The 19183-nt window shown below is 46.9% G+C and overlaps 1 protein-coding gene across 2 annotated transcripts in view; it reads left to right on the top strand.

Annotated features, from left to right (window-relative positions):
• The window catches only part of FAM178B (family with sequence similarity 178 member B), an 819452-nt gene that overhangs the window by 697550 nt on the left and 102719 nt on the right, over window positions 1-19183 (top strand). For both annotated transcript variants that reach the window (XM_029604316.1, XM_029604317.1), the window contains one exon: window positions 15364-15441. In XM_029604316.1, coding sequence (XP_029460176.1) covers window positions 15364-15441 — 78 coding nt within the window. The remainder of the gene's footprint in view (window positions 1-15363; window positions 15442-19183) is intronic.

Genomic DNA, 19183 nt, shown 5'->3' on the forward strand with positions numbered 1-19183 from the left:
CCACCAACTCAGGCAACTCACTGTCCTTGACTGACTCTGGAACCCCAATGATACGGATATTATTTCTCCCGCTACTGTCTTCTAAATCTTCAATTTTTGCGAGCAAGTCTTGTTGAGTAGCCTGCAGCATCTCCACATGGCGCTCCGACTCACCCAGCCGATCTCCATGATCCAACAGGACGTGCTCCGCCTCATCCAGTCTTTTAGTTTGACCCTCCAAAGCCGATTTGATGTCTTCCATAGAGGCCTGTATCTTAGTAAGACGAAGATCTAATGCCGCTGTGACACTTTGAGAGATTTGAAGCAGAGCATCCGCAGACAGTGAGCCCAGGACCTTGGCACCTGCAGGGGCTTCCACCATCTTGGCAGCAGGAGGGCGAGAGCAGCAGACGACACCCTTCCGTGCGCTCCTCTGTTGCATCGCCCCCCCCCCCCCCCCACCAAATAGGGAAAGGGTCTCCAGAACAGGGGACAAACGCAGAGAGTCAGGCTCACACTGGTGAGCGATCTGCTGATTTTAAATATAAAAGTCTGAGGTGGAGTCTGTTACTGCTGACGATGGTAGTGCTAGGCAGGGAACTGCTGCAGGGCTCCTACTGGAGTCAGTCGATCTTTTTTCCACGCCAGCAACAAGTAGGACTGAGTCCAGTAGGAGCCCTGCAGCAGTTCCCTGCCTAGCACTACCATCGTCAGCAGTAACAGACTCCACCTCAGACTTCTATATTTAAAATCATCAGATCTCTCACCGGTGTGAGCCGCTCACTGAAACCCGCGGCAACAGAGGTCAATACATCGAGGCCAAATCCAGCTCCATCCGCCTCCGCCCACCATTAAAAACAGTTGTGGTAGGGTTCCATCGGCTGCCAAAGCCCCCCGGAGCTAAACATAGAAACATAGAAACATAGAAATGACGGCAGAAGAAGACCAAACGGCCCATCCAGTCTGCCCAGCAAGCTTCACACATTTTTTTCTCTCATACTTATCATTTTCTCTTAACTTCTTGGTTCTATTTCCCTTCCACCCCCACCATCAATGTAGAGAGCAGTGATGGAGCTGCATCCAAGTGAAATACCTAGCTTGATTAGTTAGGGGTAGTAGGGGTAGTAACTGCTGCAATAAGCAAGCTACACCCCTGTTTATTCCCTTTACCCAGACTATGTCATACAGCCCCTATTGGTTGTTTTTCTTCTCTCCTGCCGTTGAAGCGGAGAGCCATGCTGGTTATGCATTGAAAGTGAAGTATCAGGCCCTTTTGGTTTAGGGTAGTAACCGCCGTAACAAGCCAGCTACTCCCTGCTTTGTGAGTGCGAATCCTTTTTTTTTTTTTTTTTTCTTCTCCCCTGCAGTTGAAGCTATTCTGGATATGCGTGAAGCCTCAGCTTTTCTTATTCCCCTGCTGTTGAGGCAGAGAGCTATGCTGGAAATGCTTGATGTATCAGCCTCTCCCATGCCATGAAGCAGAGAGCCATGCTGGATATGCATCGAAAGCGAAGTATCAGGCACATTTGGTTTGGGGTAGTAACCGCCGTAATAAGCCAGCTACTCCCCGCTTTGTGAGTGCGAACCCTCTTTTCTTCTCCCCTGCCGTTGAAGCAGAGAACTATGCTGTATATGCTTGGAAAGTGAAGTATTAGGCTTATTTGGTTTGGGGTAGTAACCGCCGTAACAAGCCAGCTACTCCCCTCTTTGTGATAGCAAATCCTTTTTTCCACATTTCCTCTTGCCGTTGAAGCTTAGAGCGATGTTGGAGTCACAGTAAGCATCTGTAAACTTCAGCGGGATCGCCGCTCGATTAGGCGATTAAACGGGGGAAGGCCAGAGGGGGACCGCGGAGCTCTTGCTGCAGTCGACCTAACCGGTGACGTCATCACCCGGAAGTCATGTTGTATCTTTCTAAATGGTCAGTTAATTGTTTTTGAACAATTATTTCAATTATTTTTTGCCAAAAGACGGAGATTTGAAATGGGTCTTAAATTATTGAAGTCAGTTTGATAATTGCACATTTTAAGGGAGCAGGTTCCAATCCCTCATTTATTTATTTATTTATTTATTTATTTAACTTTTCTTTTATACCGATATCCGTTTGCACATCGTATCGGTTCACAGTGAACAAAAAACCATTGGGCAGTGCCCGTACATATAACATATAACAGATAACATAATATAATATGATGAACTAGGCAACATAAATAAATTTTTGGGAGGAGCCCTTACATATAACAGGCATCAATGGGTAGATGCTATGGAATATAACTATATACATGAAAGTGCAAAGTACAAAATCATCAGAAATAAAGGCGTTCATACCAAGATATCAGTATAACATTCATAGGGGGTTTTATGTAATAGGGGGTGAGATGGAGTAGGCTTGCTGAAAGAGCCATGTTTTAAGTTTCTTTTTGAAAGTGGGGGTATAGGTCTCTATGCGGATATCATGGGGCAGTGAGTTCCATATGGTGGGGCCGGCAAGAGAAAAGGCTCTGTTAATAGTGGAGGAGAGTTTAAAAGATTTAATAGATTGGGCACGGAGTGTTCCTTGGAGAGCTGGGCGAGTAGGTCTCTTGGAGGTACGAGGTAAGAGGGGGGGGGTTAAGCCAGTTGAGGTTGGAATTTACTAGACTCTTATGTATGATCGAGAGTGTTTTATAAAGAATTCGTGACTGTATAGGGAGCCAGTGTAGTTCAATAAGTGTGGGGGTGATGTGATCTCTTTTCTTTGTGTTTGACAATATCCGAGCGGCGGCATTTTGTAGGAGTTGAAGTGGCTTAGTGTGGGAGATTTACTATTTTGGTAATTATTAGGGCTATATCGTCTTGACAAAGTTTAAAATACTTCAATGAGATCGGGTCCCAGGTATGATTCACTGGTTTTAGCTTTTTTATAATTGAGCCAATTTCAATCGTACTTGCAGTTTCAAAGGAAGACCAAGATATTTCATTATCGATAGGAAGAATGATTTTTTGAGTTTGATTTTTCAACATGGAAGAAACTAGATTAACAATTTTATCTTTGAAAAATTTTAAAATATCCTCACATTTAGTTTGAGGTATTTCGGAGTTTAATACTATATTGTTGACTGATGAAGTAACTAAATTTTGGACAATTGAGAATAGAGCTTGAGGACTATATTTAATATCATGAATTTTTTTGGCATAATATACTCGTTTTGCACGATTTATTTCGGTTCTGTATTTAGATAACATAATTCTAAAAGCAGAAAGTGAATTGTTGTCTCAGTATTTTATCCATGATCTTTCTTTTTTTTCTAAAGGTTTTTTTAAGTTCAGACAATTCAGGGGTGTACCACGGCTTGGTTTTTTTGTTTGGGATAGTTTTGGATACTAAAGAATTTACAAAATGACCCCATGAGGAGACAGTGTTTTCAGCATTTTCAAATGAGGTCTTTTCAACTTCCGAAGGTAACAGTTCTATCATATCTTTTAAAAGCTTTACGATAAGTGAAAGATGAATTTAATGGAGGAGGAGTAATAATGGAAGATTCAAATGTTAAATTACAAGAAATAACTATATGATCTGACCAAGGAATAGGATCGCTTTTAATATCAACATTTTTTGCTATTATCTTGTTAGTGAATATCAAATCTAGTGTATGCCCGGCTTTATGAGTTGGCCCTTTAACTAATTGAATCCAGCCCATAGCAGATAGGGCATCAAGGAAGAATTCACAGTGTGCATAGAGTGGGATGGTATCGACATGGAGATTGAAATTTCCAAGAATTATAGACAGGATGTCAGGATTTAAATTGATTATAATGAATTCAATTAATGGTGAATAATTGTGTTCCAAAAGTCCAGGTGGGCAATAAATGATGTAGTCTTTTGGATTTAAATAGAGCAATTTCAAAGGGAGGAGATATGCTAATTTGAGATTGGATTAAACTAAGATTCTTTTTTGCAATAAGCAAAATACCATCACCCTTACGATTTAATCTGGGGATAGAAAAAACGTCGTATTGAGAGGGGGGCAAGATGGCTGCCAGATAGGAAGCGTTAGAAGCGAGCTCGAGGCGTTGTACTTTTTCTTCTTTAAAATATACCTATAACAAGATGCCCCATACAAAAAGAAAGGGGAAAATCCGGGGAGAAATGACAAGCTCACCCGTGGTTGACCCTTTCCAGCGACGAATCGAGGGCTTCTTCGCGGAAGCAACCGGAACGCCAGAAGGACTGGTCACTGGGGGGACGCCGGTGGAGCGAACGCTGTCCCCCCTGACCCTCGACGTCACTCTGAGTCCTGGCAAGCCATCCAGGCTGATGCATTCAGCTCAGAGTGAATCTACACAGGCTACCTTTGGAACCCAGAGCAGATTACATCAGGAGCTGCTGGAGGATAGCTGAGTGAGCCCCGGGACGCAAGTGGATGGTGAATCCACAAAACGAAGCAGAGGATTCCGAGATGAACTGGTATCGGGCGCCCTAGAGGAACGAAATCTAGCCCAGACTGCGAGAATAACTGCAGGTAACATGCTACAGGCAGCAACTGTAAGGGAGAATAGAGAGTCCCGGTCACAACCTTCAGCTGTGAGTATCAATCTCGGGCAACCCAAGGAAATAACACTGGGGAGTGTGTGGTACGCCTTAAAGGCTATTGAAGAAACCCTGAAATCACTGGCTCAGACTACAACTGAGGTTAAGAACCAAACAATGACAAATAATAATCTTATTGGAACTTTTAACTCAAAAATGCAAAATCACGAGGAAAGAATTTCTAAGATGGAGTCTTTACAACAAAATTTAGTAAGAACTGACTTGGTAATTGAAAAAAGGCTGGAAAGGGTTGAAAATAACTTAAGAATATTGAACCTGAGGATAATAAATTTTCCTGTGGTTAGAATGATTTCATCGATCGAACTTTTTAAAATATATATGAAAGAGATCCTAAAAATTCCTGAAGCGGCGTTACCTGTATGTACTAAGGCCTACTACCTACCCCATCCGGGAACCAAGGTTGAAGGGGAGAGAAATATTCCTTCTATGAACATTTCCGAATTATTGGAACTATCGATAGAATCAGAAATAAAAGAGAGAAAGGCAATGTTGATAACATTTGCATTTATTTCAGATCGAAATTATATTCTAAAAATGTTTCTAAGGAATAGATCAATCCCATTTTATGGTGCTCAAATTTGGATATATCCAGATGTGGTAAAAATAACTCAGTAACGCAGAAAAGAATTTCTTGAAATGAGAGAAAGGGTTCTGAGTTTAGGGGCCCGATTTGTGTTAAAATACCCTAGCAAATGCTGTGTTAGGTTTCAAAATAGTAATTATGTTTTTTTTGAGCCCAAGCAATTGAAGGTTTTTCTGACGGGACACTCTCAGGACCCTGGAGATGGATTGACTCATTAGAAATAAGGAAGCTCTCCTATCTTATTCCTGTTTGAATTAAAGTTGTTTCTTTTTTTCGCTCATAATTCTATTGCCCCCCCATATTCCTATATTTAGGTGCATAACTTAGTTAAATATGTTTTCCTAGCGTGTAGCAGATGGACTCAGAACAAATGGGTATAGTGTGCTCGTGCTAGCAGTTGGAGACGGATCTGATGTCAGCACGGGGTACATATACCCCCGCAGGAAGTGCAGCAACTCAGTAATTTCCGTCTCCAAAGCAGTTTGGAGCTACCTCACGCTCGCTGAGCGTTTTCTTTTCCAAATTCTAACGACTAAATTCATAAAAGAATCCTACCTGAAGATGAGTCCCGCACTCCTGCGGTGATACCCTCGGGTCCCTCCCCCAGTTGAGTTTCCCGAGGTGATTTCCGTGGTCCCTCGGAGGTAAGAGCCTCGGTCCGGTGGCCGACTCATGGCAGGGACCTAGCCCCCGAGTGAGAAGGGCTCGGGCACGGCATAGAGGCAGCCTCGGTCCTGGTGAGGACTTGGCCCCTGAGTGAGACGAGTTCAGGCGCGGCCTAGAGGCAGCGGGTGCACTTCCTCGAGCACGGCGGTGACGGTAATCACCCTCTCCCCCCGCAGCCGGAGACCGCCTGGGTTGCAGCCGGGAAGCGCCGAAGACAAGGTAAGGCATACATCTTTACTGGTGGGTCTCCGAGGAAGCGAGGATTAGCGGGGTCTGCCTACGTGGCAGCCCGCCAAGGAGGTCGCCATTTTACCTGCCTGTCGCCGTCGCCATCTGCCCTGGTTCGTTGCTTCGCTCTAGCGCTCAGGCCAGACTGAGCGCACAGGCGACGGGCACATATGTTGGGCGCCCAAAAATAATTGGGCACATATTTGATAGAGGCGCACGTTGATAGCCGCACGTTGCTAAGAGCACGTTGCTAAGCGCACGTTGCTAAGCGCACGTGGATGGGCGCACGTGGATGGGCGCACGTTGTTAAGCGCACGTTCATAGGCGCACGTTGATAAGCACACGTTCATAGGCACGCGTTGATAGCCGCACGTCCTTCGCGCATATTACAAGGCGCATACTCCGGCTGGGAGCGCACCGCATAGTGATATCAGTCGAGATGGAGCGTAGAAGAGCCCATGCATCCGCAGAGCCGGCACCTCCAGAATCAGGCATAAGAGCTCTAGGCCTCTGCTCAGCATGCCACCTCAGAGCCACACAGAGCGAGGAAGCAGACTCCCTATGTGCCCAATGTGAGGAGGCCCTGGGAGTTCCAGGCCAGGGCCGGTCCCAGCCCAGCGTACTTGCCAGTTCCTCAGGGAACACCCCGGACCTAGCAGGCAGCGGTGAGCAGCCAGGGAACCCGAGAGACCTGGTGCCCCTAAGGCTAGAACCTGCTTCGCTCTCCTGGGTGGATTTATTCAAGGGATTCATGCCTTTGTCAAGATGCAGTCTGATCCCCGAACGAACCCATACATACCAGAGGACCCCGCCCCTGGACCCTCAAGACCTAGGCACGGCCACTCACCTCCCGGAAGCCCCACTTATTTATTTATTTAACATTTTTCTATACCGTCGTTTGGTGGGAACCGTCACAATGGTTTACATTAAGGCACATAAAATGAGGCTAATGTATCTTAAGTTACATAGGTGCCAATTTTAGGGTCGGTAACATAGTTTGTAATTGATATAAATTGGTAAGTGTAATGAGTCATTTCCGGTACACATTTTCACAGTTTAGGTTACTAGATTACCTTTATCATTGTTCTTTTATCCTTTTGCTGAGTTTTAAAAGAATGATACTTAATCTGATTAAAATTACACATATTCATTTTGTTGTATTAATTTATGTATGGTGCACAGTGTTTTGTACTGAATTCTTTGTTCAATGGGTAGCCAGTGTAATTCTGCTAGGGTTTCTGTGATGTGGTCTCTTTTGTTTTTGCCGGTTAAAATTCTAGCAGCTGTGTTTTGTAATATCTGTAGTGGTCTTAGTGACGTGTATGGCAGACCTAGCATAAGGGCGTTACAGTAATCGGTACTAGCAAAGATCAGTGCTTGGAGTACTGATCGGAAGTTGGCGGTTGTTAGAAGATTGTTCTGAGGAAGAGGGCGAGCCCCCTGAGGAGGGAGAGCTTCCCTCGGGGATAGAATTGTATCAAACCATGAGACGCTTCTTTATTAAAGAGGATCTCCCAGACCTGGTCTCTCAATGCCTGTCTGAGCTGGCTATCCCGGGCCAAGGCACCCCAGGGGGACCTAGAATGAACCCTCTGCTAGAGGGCCTGCGCCAAACGGCTCACCATTTTCCCCTCCTACAAGCAGCACAGCAGCTAATCGATCTGGAATGGAATGCGCCGGAGGCCTCATTCAAAGGGGGTCGGGCCTTATCTGGCATGTACCCCCTGGACCCAGCAACCAAGGAGCTACTGGCGTGCCCTAAGGTAGACGCCATAGTTTGCGCAATTGTGAAGCGTACCACCATTCTGGTGGGGGGGCGGCCCTCAAGGATGCACATGACCGGCACATGGACGCCATTCTGAAACAAGCCTTTGAGGTGGCAGCCATGTCCCTACGAATTGCGACTTGCTGCACCGTGGTGACGCGTTCCTGTTTATCTCAAGCTAGGAACAACACCCCGGGAGAAGAAATGGAATCAGCTCTCTCATTCCTCACTGACGCAGCCTCCGACCTAGTTCGTACGGCAGCCAAGGGAGTGTCATCCTCAGTAGCAGCCAGGAGACAGCTCTGGCTACGCAATTGGTCGGCCGACGCCTCCTCCAAGACACGCCTCACAAGAATGCCCTTTAAGGGATCCCTCCTGTTCGGCAGCGACCTCGAGAAACTGGCTAATAAATGGGGCGCCTCTCCATTACCCCGTCTACCAGAAGACAGGTCAAGGAGGAGCCAGCGCCATTTTCCTAGCCATCCAGAGGTAGAAGCTCTCAGCGCTTCAACCCTTACAGGGCTCGCTACCATGCGCCTCGTTCTCAGACCAGGAACCAGTCCTTTCGGACCAAGCACAACAAGAGAAGAACCGGCTCGGGTTTGGGTCCCGGCCGCACCCCTCAATGAGAATCAGCCGACCCATCTGGGGGAAGAAGCCATAGGGGGCAGGCTAACCCTAATCTACCGCAGGTGGGTCGAGATTACCTCGGACCAGTGGGTCCTCGCCATCATCCGAGAAGGGTATTACCTGGACTTTCTTCGGCTCCCTCCGGACAAGTTTGTGGAATCTCCTTGTCCACCCCTCAAGACGGCGGCACTGGAAGCTACCTTGCGGAGGCTCCTGTCCCTAAACGCCATAATCCCAGTGCCTGCATGGGAGATAAATTCTGGGCATTATTCCATTTATTTCATAGTACCCAAGAAAGAGGGCACTTTCAGGCCCGTCCTGGACCTCAAGTCAGTCAACCGGCACCTATGGGTCCCTAGCTTTCGCATGGAAACTCTGCGGTCAGTCAAAATGCAATACAGCCAGGGGAGTTTCTCACATCCCTGGATCTGTCAGAGGCCTACTTGCATATCCCAATCCATCGGGATCACCAGCGCTATTTACGCTTCAAAGTCCTGAGCCAACACTTCCAGTTCCGAGATTTACCCTTCGGGTTAGCCACCGCGCCGCGGACCTTTACCAAGGTCATGGTAGTAGTGGCGGCGTCACTCAGGAAGGAAGGAATTCTCGTCCATCCCTACCTAGACGATTGGCTGATCAGGGCAAAGTCACCGGAGGAGAGCCACCAGGCAACCAACAGGGTTGTATCTCTTCTAGAAAGCCTAGGATGGGTAGTCAACACAAACAAGAGTTCCCTACAGCCTGTTCAGTCGCTGGAATACCTAGGAGTCCGATTCGACACCCAGGGAGACAAGGTCAGCCTGACCTCCAAGAGGAGATCAAAACTCCGGAATCGTCTGCGGACCCTGCTGAGCGCCACCCGGCCCATAGCTTGGGATTACCTACAGGTCCTCAGCCTCATGGCATCCACTCTGGAGATGGTACCATGGGCGCGGGCTCATATGAGACCATTACAACGTGCCCTCCTATCTCAGTGGAGCCCACGATCACAGAATTACTCCATTCACCTACCTCTACCAGCCAGAGTGCGGAATCAGCTACGGTGGTGGTTGCAGCCCGGCCACACGAGCCAGGGGTCAAAAATGTCCTCCCCAACCTGGACTCTGCTCACTACAGATGCCAGCCTGAACGGATGGGGAGCACACTGCGAAGAACTAACCGCCCAAGGGCGGTGGAACAAAGAAGAGTCGGGGTGGAACATCAACCGACTAGAGGCACGGGCAGTCAGGCTAGCCTGCCTACGATTTGCCCACAGACTTCGAAACAGAGCAGTCAGAGTGATGTCGGACAACGCCACCACGGTGGCATACATCAACCGACAGGGCGGAACCAGAAGCCGACAGGTATCCTTAGAAATAGCCCCCCTGATGGCGTGGGCGGAGGCAAATCTCCAGGACATCTCCGCCGTCCACATCGCCAGGAAGGACAACACCATGGCAGACTTCCTCAGCAGAGAAAGCCTAAACCCGGGGGAATGGCAGCTGTTGCCCACAGCTTTCCAGATGATTGTGGATCAGTGGCGGACTCCGGGCATGGACCTACTAGCTGACAGGTCCAACGCTCAAGTACCCAGATATTTCAGTCGCAGGCGAGATCCTCTATCCCAGGGGATCGACGCCCTGGTACAGCCATGGCCTCAGGGAATCCTGCTATATCCCTTTCCCCCATGGCCCCTGCTGGGGGCCATTATACACAAGATTCAGCGGCACAGAGGCCTAGTTCTTCTGGTGGCCCCGGACTGGCCAAGAAGACCCTGGTACGCAGACATGAGAAGGCTACTGGCAGGGGATCCTCTACCCCTGCCTCCTCACAGGGACCTGCTGTGGCAAGGTCCCATTCTCCACGAGGATCTAGCTCAATTCTCTCTTACGGTCTGGCCATTGAGAGGGCTAGACTGAAGAAAAGGGGATACTCGGGGCCGGTAATAAATACACTCCTTCGCGCACGCAAGTTCTCCACATCACTAACTTATATCAGGATCTGGAGAGTATTTGAAGCCTGGTGCGAAACTCGCGGCACCAATCCACATGCCGCTAAAATCCCCATCATTTTGGATTTCCTGCAAGATGGGCTCCAGAAGGGTCTGTCCCTCAATTCAATCAAGGTTCAGGTAGCTGCACTATCCTGCTACGGCCCCAGGAGTGATTGCCCCACACCCAGACGTTTCACATTTCCTGAAAGGAGTCAAACACATTCGCCCGTCACTGAAGTGGCCAGTGCCCCTGTGGAACCTCAACCTAGTTTTGGAATTCCTAGCGGGACCCGCTTTCAGACCCCTCCGAGGCCTGTCCCTCCGTTTATTAACCTTGAAGATGGTTTTCTTGCTGGCCGTATGCTCAGCACACCGCATCTCAGAGCTACAAGCACTGTCCTGTCGCGATCTGTTTCTCAGAATCACCCCTGGGGCTATCCATCTTCGCACGGTTCCTTCCTTCTTACCCAAAGTAGTCTCACACTTCCACCTCAACCAAACCATATCCTTGCCAACCACGGAAGGTTTGAAGAAGTCAGAAGAAGGTCGAATACTGCGCCATCTCGACATCGGCAAGCTGCTGTCCAGATACCTGGAAATGTCGGAAGCAGTACGAAAGAATGACCACCTGTTCGTCCTTCACAGCGGGAAGAAGCAAGGGGAAGCGGCCTCACGGGCAACCATTGCCCACTGGATCAAAGAAGTTATCAAGGCGGCCCACGTAGAGGCGGGAAAACCACCACCTCTACGGGTCAAGGCTCATTCTACCAGAGCGCAGGCGGACTCCTGGGCAGAAACTAGGATGCTGTCGCCGGCAGAGATATGTAAAGCGGCAACGTGGTCCTCCCTCCATACCTTCTCCAGATTCTACCGTCTGGACGTCCAGGCCAGGGAAGACACAGCATTTGCGAGGGCAATCCTAAACGGACCTCGGTAGCCTCCCACCCAGTCCGGGAATAGCTTTTGTACATCCCATTTGTTCTGAGTCCATCTGCTACACGCTAGGAAATGGAGAGATTACTTACCTGATAATCTCGTTTTCCTTAGTGTATGCAGATGGACTCAGCATCCCGCCCGGCTGCCGGTATACATGGGGATTCACCGACTCACGGTAAGCCATGTTTCCTTATATAGGGCATCCACCCTGCCGGGTGTCGACACCTTCCGGTTGAGAACACTGGCGGTCTCCAGCTACTATCAATCGGTCAAGTTAATCATGTTCATTTAATCGATCGGTCAGTCACATATATATCCATAAAGCTTCTGCAAGGAAGATTACTGAGTTGCTGTACTTCCTGCGGGGGTATATGTACCCCGTGCTGACGTCAGATCCGTCTCCAACTGCTAGCATGAGCACACTATACCTATTTGTTCTGAGTCCATCTGCATACACTAAGGAAAACGAGATTATCAGGTAAGTAATCTCTCCATTATTGCTTATGGAATGTATTCTATATAAGGACTGATATTGATGTGAAGGTGTATGTACTGTATTCTAGTTTAGAAATATATTTCATGTAAATTTAGTGAAATTGTTTAAAATAAAAAATTTAAAAAAAAAAAAGGAAAAAATGTCATATTTATCATCATCAATACTATTTAATAACACTGTATCACTCTTTTTTAGCCATGATTTGGTAATAGCAAAAATAGAAGGAGAAAACTCCGCAAGTAAATCGTTCACAATGGGAATTTTTTTGGTAATTGATTGTGCATTAATTAAAAGAACAATAATGGTTAAACAAGTGGCAGACAAACTAGGTGAAAGTATTGGAACCCTACGCAATGAAGAATTGGAATAGGGTTTTACAGAATGTGAGGTCTTGACCCATTTCTCGGCATGTTGTTTAACGGAAACATAAGAATTATGACTTAACTGCATATTTGCCCAAGTACATTATTGTTGGAATTTGAAATGACTTCATATCAGATAATGATTACTTACTACTTTGAAGAAATAAAGAAATGAATAACCAAATAATGTAGACTTAATAGAGATAAGAGGCAGCTTTTATGTTAACAGGGTGACACTAAGGGGCGCACAAAGGGGCATATTTATCCAGCTGATAAATATGCATAAGTTCATTAATAATTATTTAGTAAATGGAGGGTCTTTGCTACAATGCAGGTCTTTTTCCCCTCCCCTTTTTTGGGGGGGAGGGTGGGTCCTGTCATGTCTGGACCAAAGCTGTCAGCCACATCAGCATTTTCTCCATTTCAGAGTGCTTCCCCTTCGTCCCAGGTTGGGGACTAGCAGATCTTGATAAGTATCCTTCAGTTCTGGTTAAAGTTCTCACCTGGGCAAAATTTCTTCTTTTTCCACTCAGATAGTGTTTTTGGCATATCAGCATACTTGTCTGCATCCCTCTTTGGCTATTATGATTCATACTGGGTGCTTTCAGTGGTTAAACATGGAATATCTCCCTACAGCAGAACACGAGTAGTCAAAACTGATATATATGCAAAGAAAGTGAGAGATCATATTGTCACATCATTTTACATTTTAGCAGATATAAGTGTGTATGCAGAGGCGGCTCCTGGCAATCTGCTGCCTAAGGTGAAGGATGAGAGGGCGCCCCCCCCCCCCCCACTGCACTCTGCTCCCTTATCTACACACACTCATATATGCATACACACATATACACTCATTCACTTCTCTCCCTCTTCTTTACACACATGCACTCTCATTGTCTCTTCTCACCTCGATTCTCATTAGCCACAGGAGCCTCCTCTTTCCCCAGGCATGCAGGACATGTGTTCCACTTCCTCCTCCTCCTCCTCCTCCAGTAGTGTCAGCCCACTCTGCCTTTTTTATTTTCGGCGTGCGGCCCTACACTGTTTCTCCTCCTCCTGCGTCTTCAGTTTCTTGTTTCCCATGGAAGAGGGTGATGCCCCTACTCATTTTTCTTACTGCGCAGCACCGGGTTTCAAGTTTTCTTCCGGGGGCATGGGTGCTGATGCTTCTCCTTCTATGAGCGCTTGCTGTTCCAGGCCCTTTCTCTTCCGGCCTTCTGCAGCAGGGCACCCAGAGTTTTCAAGTGTTGGCCCGGAAACCCAGCAATTCGTTCAGAATTCCACAGTCTCCGGGTCAAATACGGAGAGTTTTCAGGTATGGGTGTGAGGCAGGGGCAGGCAGTGGCATTCTGAGAGGGGCAGTGGCATTCTGAGAGGTAGTGGCATTCTGAGAGGGGCATTTTTTGCTGCCTCAAAATTCTGCAGCATGAAGTAGCCGCTTCATCCTGCCTCATTATAGAACCGCCCCTGCTTATGCTATCCCTACCCGGCCTGTGAATGTGAAGAGATGTAGGAAGTAGGTACTTACAGGGATCATTCTTGCCCAGAGTAGGTGCAAGAGGTTAATCCGTGCTAGCCTGTGGCACACATCACTTGTATTTGCACCTTGCCTACAAACTACATGCCAGCCAAGGTGACCAAGCGACTCGCATTTAGAGAAACACTCCCATAGTTTTGGTGGGAAGAAGGGTTAAAAAAGGGGGACCCTCTTCCTGCCCTACAATTAAAAAGAGACAAATCATTCAGTTCAGTCCCTCCATCCAGCCTTTCACCCTGTCCCACCATTTACATCCCCTAACTTTCCTGTCCCCTCTGCTAAGCATAGAAGAGGGAAGAGGGAGAAGAGGGCAGCAGGCAGCACCTGCCCTGTATAGGGTACAGTCTTCGGCCTGAACTGTTACCCAGGAAACCTGTGCAGAAAAGAAATATATATACACCCCCCTCTTATCTCCCAAACTGCAGAACCCACCCCTACTCCCCCTGGTATCTGCCTTAGATTGGGGTAAATTAGCGAAGCCCGGGTCATTTCTGCTCCTTAGTGATATCAGTGGAGCTGGGGGGAGGAGGTGGTTCCCTCTCTGTCTGCAGCGGTTTATTAATATTTCTGTCTTGTCTCCCTCTCTCTCCTTGCTGCAGGAGAAAAGAAAACAGCAACAACAAAATAAATAAAAGACGGGTACAACGAAGAGCAGAACTGCAAAAACAAAAGCAGCAAGACAGAGATATTAATAAACCACTGCAGATGGAGAGGGAAACCATCTCCCCCTCCCAGCTCTGCTCATATCACTAAGGAGCAGAAATGACCCGGGTGCCGCTAATTTTCCCCAATCTAAGGCAGATCCTGGGAGAGGGGGTAGGCTCTGCAGTTTGGGAGATAAGAGGGGAGTGCAGCAGCAGGATCAAGGGTATGGGGGGGGGGGGGGGGCAATGGGTTTCTGTATCCTGATCTCCCGCCACTGCCGATGACAGCTCTGATCGGGATCAGCCATGGGGCTCACTGCAGCTCCTCTGTGCACTGAGTCCCTGCCCCGTTCCTCTGCAAGGGAGCATCCTCAAAGAGCAGGAAACTTCCTGCCTTACTTCTCCATGCTAAGGGATCCTCCTCTCAAGCCCCTCATCCCTCTATAGAAGAAGAGAGAGTTTATAAATACGCACACGGTGACAGCACAAAAGAAACGATGCTATTCCACACTGCTATCCAAGTTGTAGTCAGGGCGTCCAGTTCCCCTTGGAGTGTTGATAGGCTGTTTGAAAGAATTCTTTGAAAAACAAATTGCGAAAATAAGTTGGTAGCTAATCTACCCTGTGGTAATTTGATTCTAGGGAGGGCACAAAAGTATCTCAGCTCCAACCACCCTGCTTCATTATAGAACCGCCCCTGTGTCTGTGGGTAGTTTAGGTGGAATAAGTCTCAAAGTGAATGTACACACATAAGTTCGCTTTAAAACTTGATTTAATTTACACACGATTTTGCTGACTTATGCAGGCTGTTGCAAAATTGCTCCCTGAATGTAGATAATTTCTAGTACATTAAGATAAAGTACTGCCTTAAGTGACTGTGAGTAGTCTGTGAGTAGTGACTAAGTAGTCTGTGAGCTCACACCCCAAAGCTTGGACCATTCTGACAGCCAGCTTGCTCTTTTTTAACCCTACAGATCTGTTACTTGTGCCATAGCCTCCTCATCCTAGCTAATGTTGTAGTGGGAACTGAAACAATCTCATCAAGTATGAAGGTAAGTGATGCTTTATTGTGTCAAATGAATGAAGCATTGAAAAGTAGCTCTATCAACCCTTGTCTACACACACACACATACATGTATGGAAAACAGGAACAGAGCAAAAGATTGTGCAATGTTAATAAGGAATGCAAGAGCATAAGAACATAAGAAAATGCCATACTGGGTCAGACCAAGGGTCCATCAAGCCCAGCATCCTGTTTCCAACAGTGGCCAATCCAGGCCATAAGAACCTGGCAAGTACCCAAAAACTAAGTCTATTCCATGTTACCATTGCTAATGGCAGTGGCTAATCTTCTTTGTGAACTTAATAGCAGGTAATGGACTTCTCCTCCAAGAACTTATCCAATCCTTTTTTAAACACAGCTATACTAACTGCACTAACCACGTCCTCTGGCAACAAATTCCAGAGTTTAATTGTGCGTTGAGTAAAAAAGAACTTTCTCAGATTAGTTTTAAATGTGCCACATGCTAACTTCATGGAGTGCCCCCTAGTCTTTCTACTATCCGAAAGAGTAAATAACTGATTCACATAAAACAAGGCTTTGTATTGCTTGGAAGGACAGCATTAGTGTTTCTTCCATTTAATAAGGGCTTGGATCCAACCATTTAGTTTTATAGCTAGAAATTTGACAAGACCCATTTCTAGGGTTTATTTTGAGGTAGGAAAATTCTCTAGATTAAGATGCATCCTAAAGGACTGGATGACTTTCAGCACTGGAAACAGTGGGGATCCTCATCTGTGGCAATCAGTAAATGTCTTCCAACTGTATGCTCTACTCTATGATAGACAACAAGGGAGGCCCAAGTACTGGAGAGCAATGAATACCCTCCACTTCTAGGGAAGAATAAATGTCTCCAGTGCTGGAAAACAGTAGGAGCCCCAAGTTCCAGAGATCAGTCAGCATTTTCCAATAGTGGTGAGCAATGGATTCCTTCAGTGTTGGAGAACAATGGCGAACCCGAGCGCTGGAGAGGGTAAAGTACCCTCAACACAAGAAACCAACAGAGGCCTACAATGTTGGAGAACAATATGGTCCCAACACTAGTCAGTAATGAAGAGTCATAAAACTGAGGAGCAAGAGAAACCACCCAGCACTGAGGGGCTATGGAAGCTTCCAACACTGATAAGCAGTGAAGTCCCCAATCATGTGGAATAGTAGATTTAGTTCTTTTGATATGTCAGTGAAGGGTGAAAAATAAAACCCACCTGCAGTAGAAATATAGGAGTTTTTACCTTTAATCACACAGTCCCTGACTTGACATGTATTTCTGAGGTCACCAAGATTTTAAATTAAGAACAGGGTCCAACATAAAAGATGAACAGGTTATTTAAGTAGCTTATCCCAGGACAAGCAGGATGCTAGTCCTCACATATGGGTGACGTCAGTGAACGGAGCCAGGCAGGAAAACTTTCTGTCAAAGTTTCTAGAAACTTTTGACTGGCCCAGTGAGGCCACTGAGCATGCCCAGCATGCTATGATATTCTCTGCCACAGGTGTCTCTCTTCAGTCTTCATTTTTTCCGCGCTGCAGCTAGCATCGCGGATCCGGAGCCGTTGAGTATTCTCAACCTTTTCTTGACTATTTTAGTCTAAAAGTGATATTCTCTCTCACAAAAAATCTCTCGGGGTCTCTCCTTACCGGCCGGTAAGTAACCCAGTCTTAGATTTTCATTTTCGGAGAGTAGAAAAATTACCTCAGTTGAATTGACGGCCGTCATTCGAATAAAGATGTCAACAGGTTTTAAAAAATGTCCTGTTTGTTCCAGAAAAATGTCACTAACAGACCCACACACTGAATGTGTGATGTGTCTGGGTGACAAACATGATGTACAGAATTGTCCGCAATGTGCGGAAATGACGCCGAAATCGAGGAAAACCAGGCTCGAAAAAATGGAACATTTATTCAGCCTGCAACTTATACCTTCCCCATCGCAGTCGTCGAGGTCGTCTCCGGCTGGAGCGACTAAGCGAGTAATACTTAAAAAACCTCGCCCGGGACCGTCGGGGGATCATTCTTCACCTTCCTTGTCTTCGACGTCGACGAAGTCGTCTGAAAAATCAAAGTCAAAACATCGACACAGACATAGAAGCCCCTCGTTGTCCGACTCCGCTTCCCAGGAGCCCTCAACAGCGAAGCGGCCTAGATTTCAGGAAACGTCGGAGTCTTCCACACCTCGGCCTACCTCGACTCCATTGCCGGCACCAGATCTAACGCAAGGTACGTCACAAGAACTGGTACTTCAGCCTACGCCACCGCCCTCAACCGCTCTGCTTCCAACGGTTGTGAGGCCGGAACTGTCCGATTTAATCCGACAAGCGATCTCACAGGCTTTGAAGGAACAACTTACAATGCCGACTTCATTGTCGATGCCGATGATTTCCACATCGATGCAGGCAAATTTGCCGATGCCGGTGGGCACACCGATGCCGGGGTCATTCTTGACTCCGACGGTACATAGAGACTCGACGTCGACACCAAAGATCATTACGTCATCGACGTCGATATACGCTCAAATTCCGGCTATTTCATCTATACCGTTACCTTCGATGTTGCCACCATCGACGGAATCGACACCAAGAGCACTACCATCGACAACTACTTCGAGGACACCTATTCTTCCCTCGACAATACCTGAGCAAGAGGATAGTGACACTCAAGAATTGGCTCTTTTTCAGACTTTTGAAAAAATATCAAAAAGTTGTCGAAAAAACTCCCCAGAAATTTAGTGAGGTCAATCCTCCCACAATTTCTATCGATGACCCTATACCTGGACCATCAGGTATTTTTACAAGGAAAGTCCCAAGAACTCCCTATCAAGAACCAGATGAAGAAGATTCTTGGGATGATCAAGGGACAAATACTTCTTCTGAGGAGTTCATGTCCGAACCCTCACCTCCTGAAGTAAGGAAAAGATCCCCACCTGAGGACTTATCCTTTTTAAGTTTTGTCCAAGAGATGGCTGATACAATACCATTTAAACTATCATCAGAAGAGGATTCGAGACAACACACCTTAGAGGTGTTACAGTTTGTGGACCCACCAAAGCAAGTTTTGGCTATTCCCATCCACGAAGTCCTGTTGGACCTACAACAACGAGTGTGGGAACACCCATGCACGGTTCCAGCATTGAATAAACGTGTAGACACTACTTACCTAGTGCAGCAGGCACCAGGCTTTCAAAAGACACAGTTACCACATCAATCTGTGGTAGTGGAATCTGCCCAGAAAAAAATCAAAAAGGGTACGTCCACATTCCTCAGCTCCCCCAGGAAAGGATCATCGCTTTCTGGACTCTTTGGGCAGAAAAGTGTACCAAAGTGCACTTTTATCTTCTAGAATCTCTGCCTATCAACTGTATATGACACAGTATCAAAGGGATCTCTGGAAGCAAATGGAGCAATTCACAAATTCTCTCCCGGAACAATTCCAAGAATCTGCACAATCCATCATTACCAAAGGCCTAGAGGCTGGGAAACATGAGGTAAGGGCTGCTTATGACAATTTTGACACAGCCTCAAGAACAGCAGCAGCTGGCATTACAGCAAGAAGATGGGCCTGGTTGAAGGCATCAGATCTCAGGCCTGAAGTGCAAGACAAGCTGGTAGATCTACCATGCCGTGGAGATAATTTGTTCGGGGAAAAAGTACAGGATGCTGTCCAACAACTTAAGGATCATACAGAGACCTTAAGACAGCTATCACAACTACCTCAAGAACCAACAACTCAGGCACCTA

This window comes from Rhinatrema bivittatum, chromosome 5 (assembly GCF_901001135.1).
Source record: "Rhinatrema bivittatum chromosome 5, aRhiBiv1.1, whole genome shotgun sequence".
NCBI lineage: Eukaryota > Metazoa > Chordata > Amphibia > Gymnophiona > Rhinatrematidae > Rhinatrema > Rhinatrema bivittatum.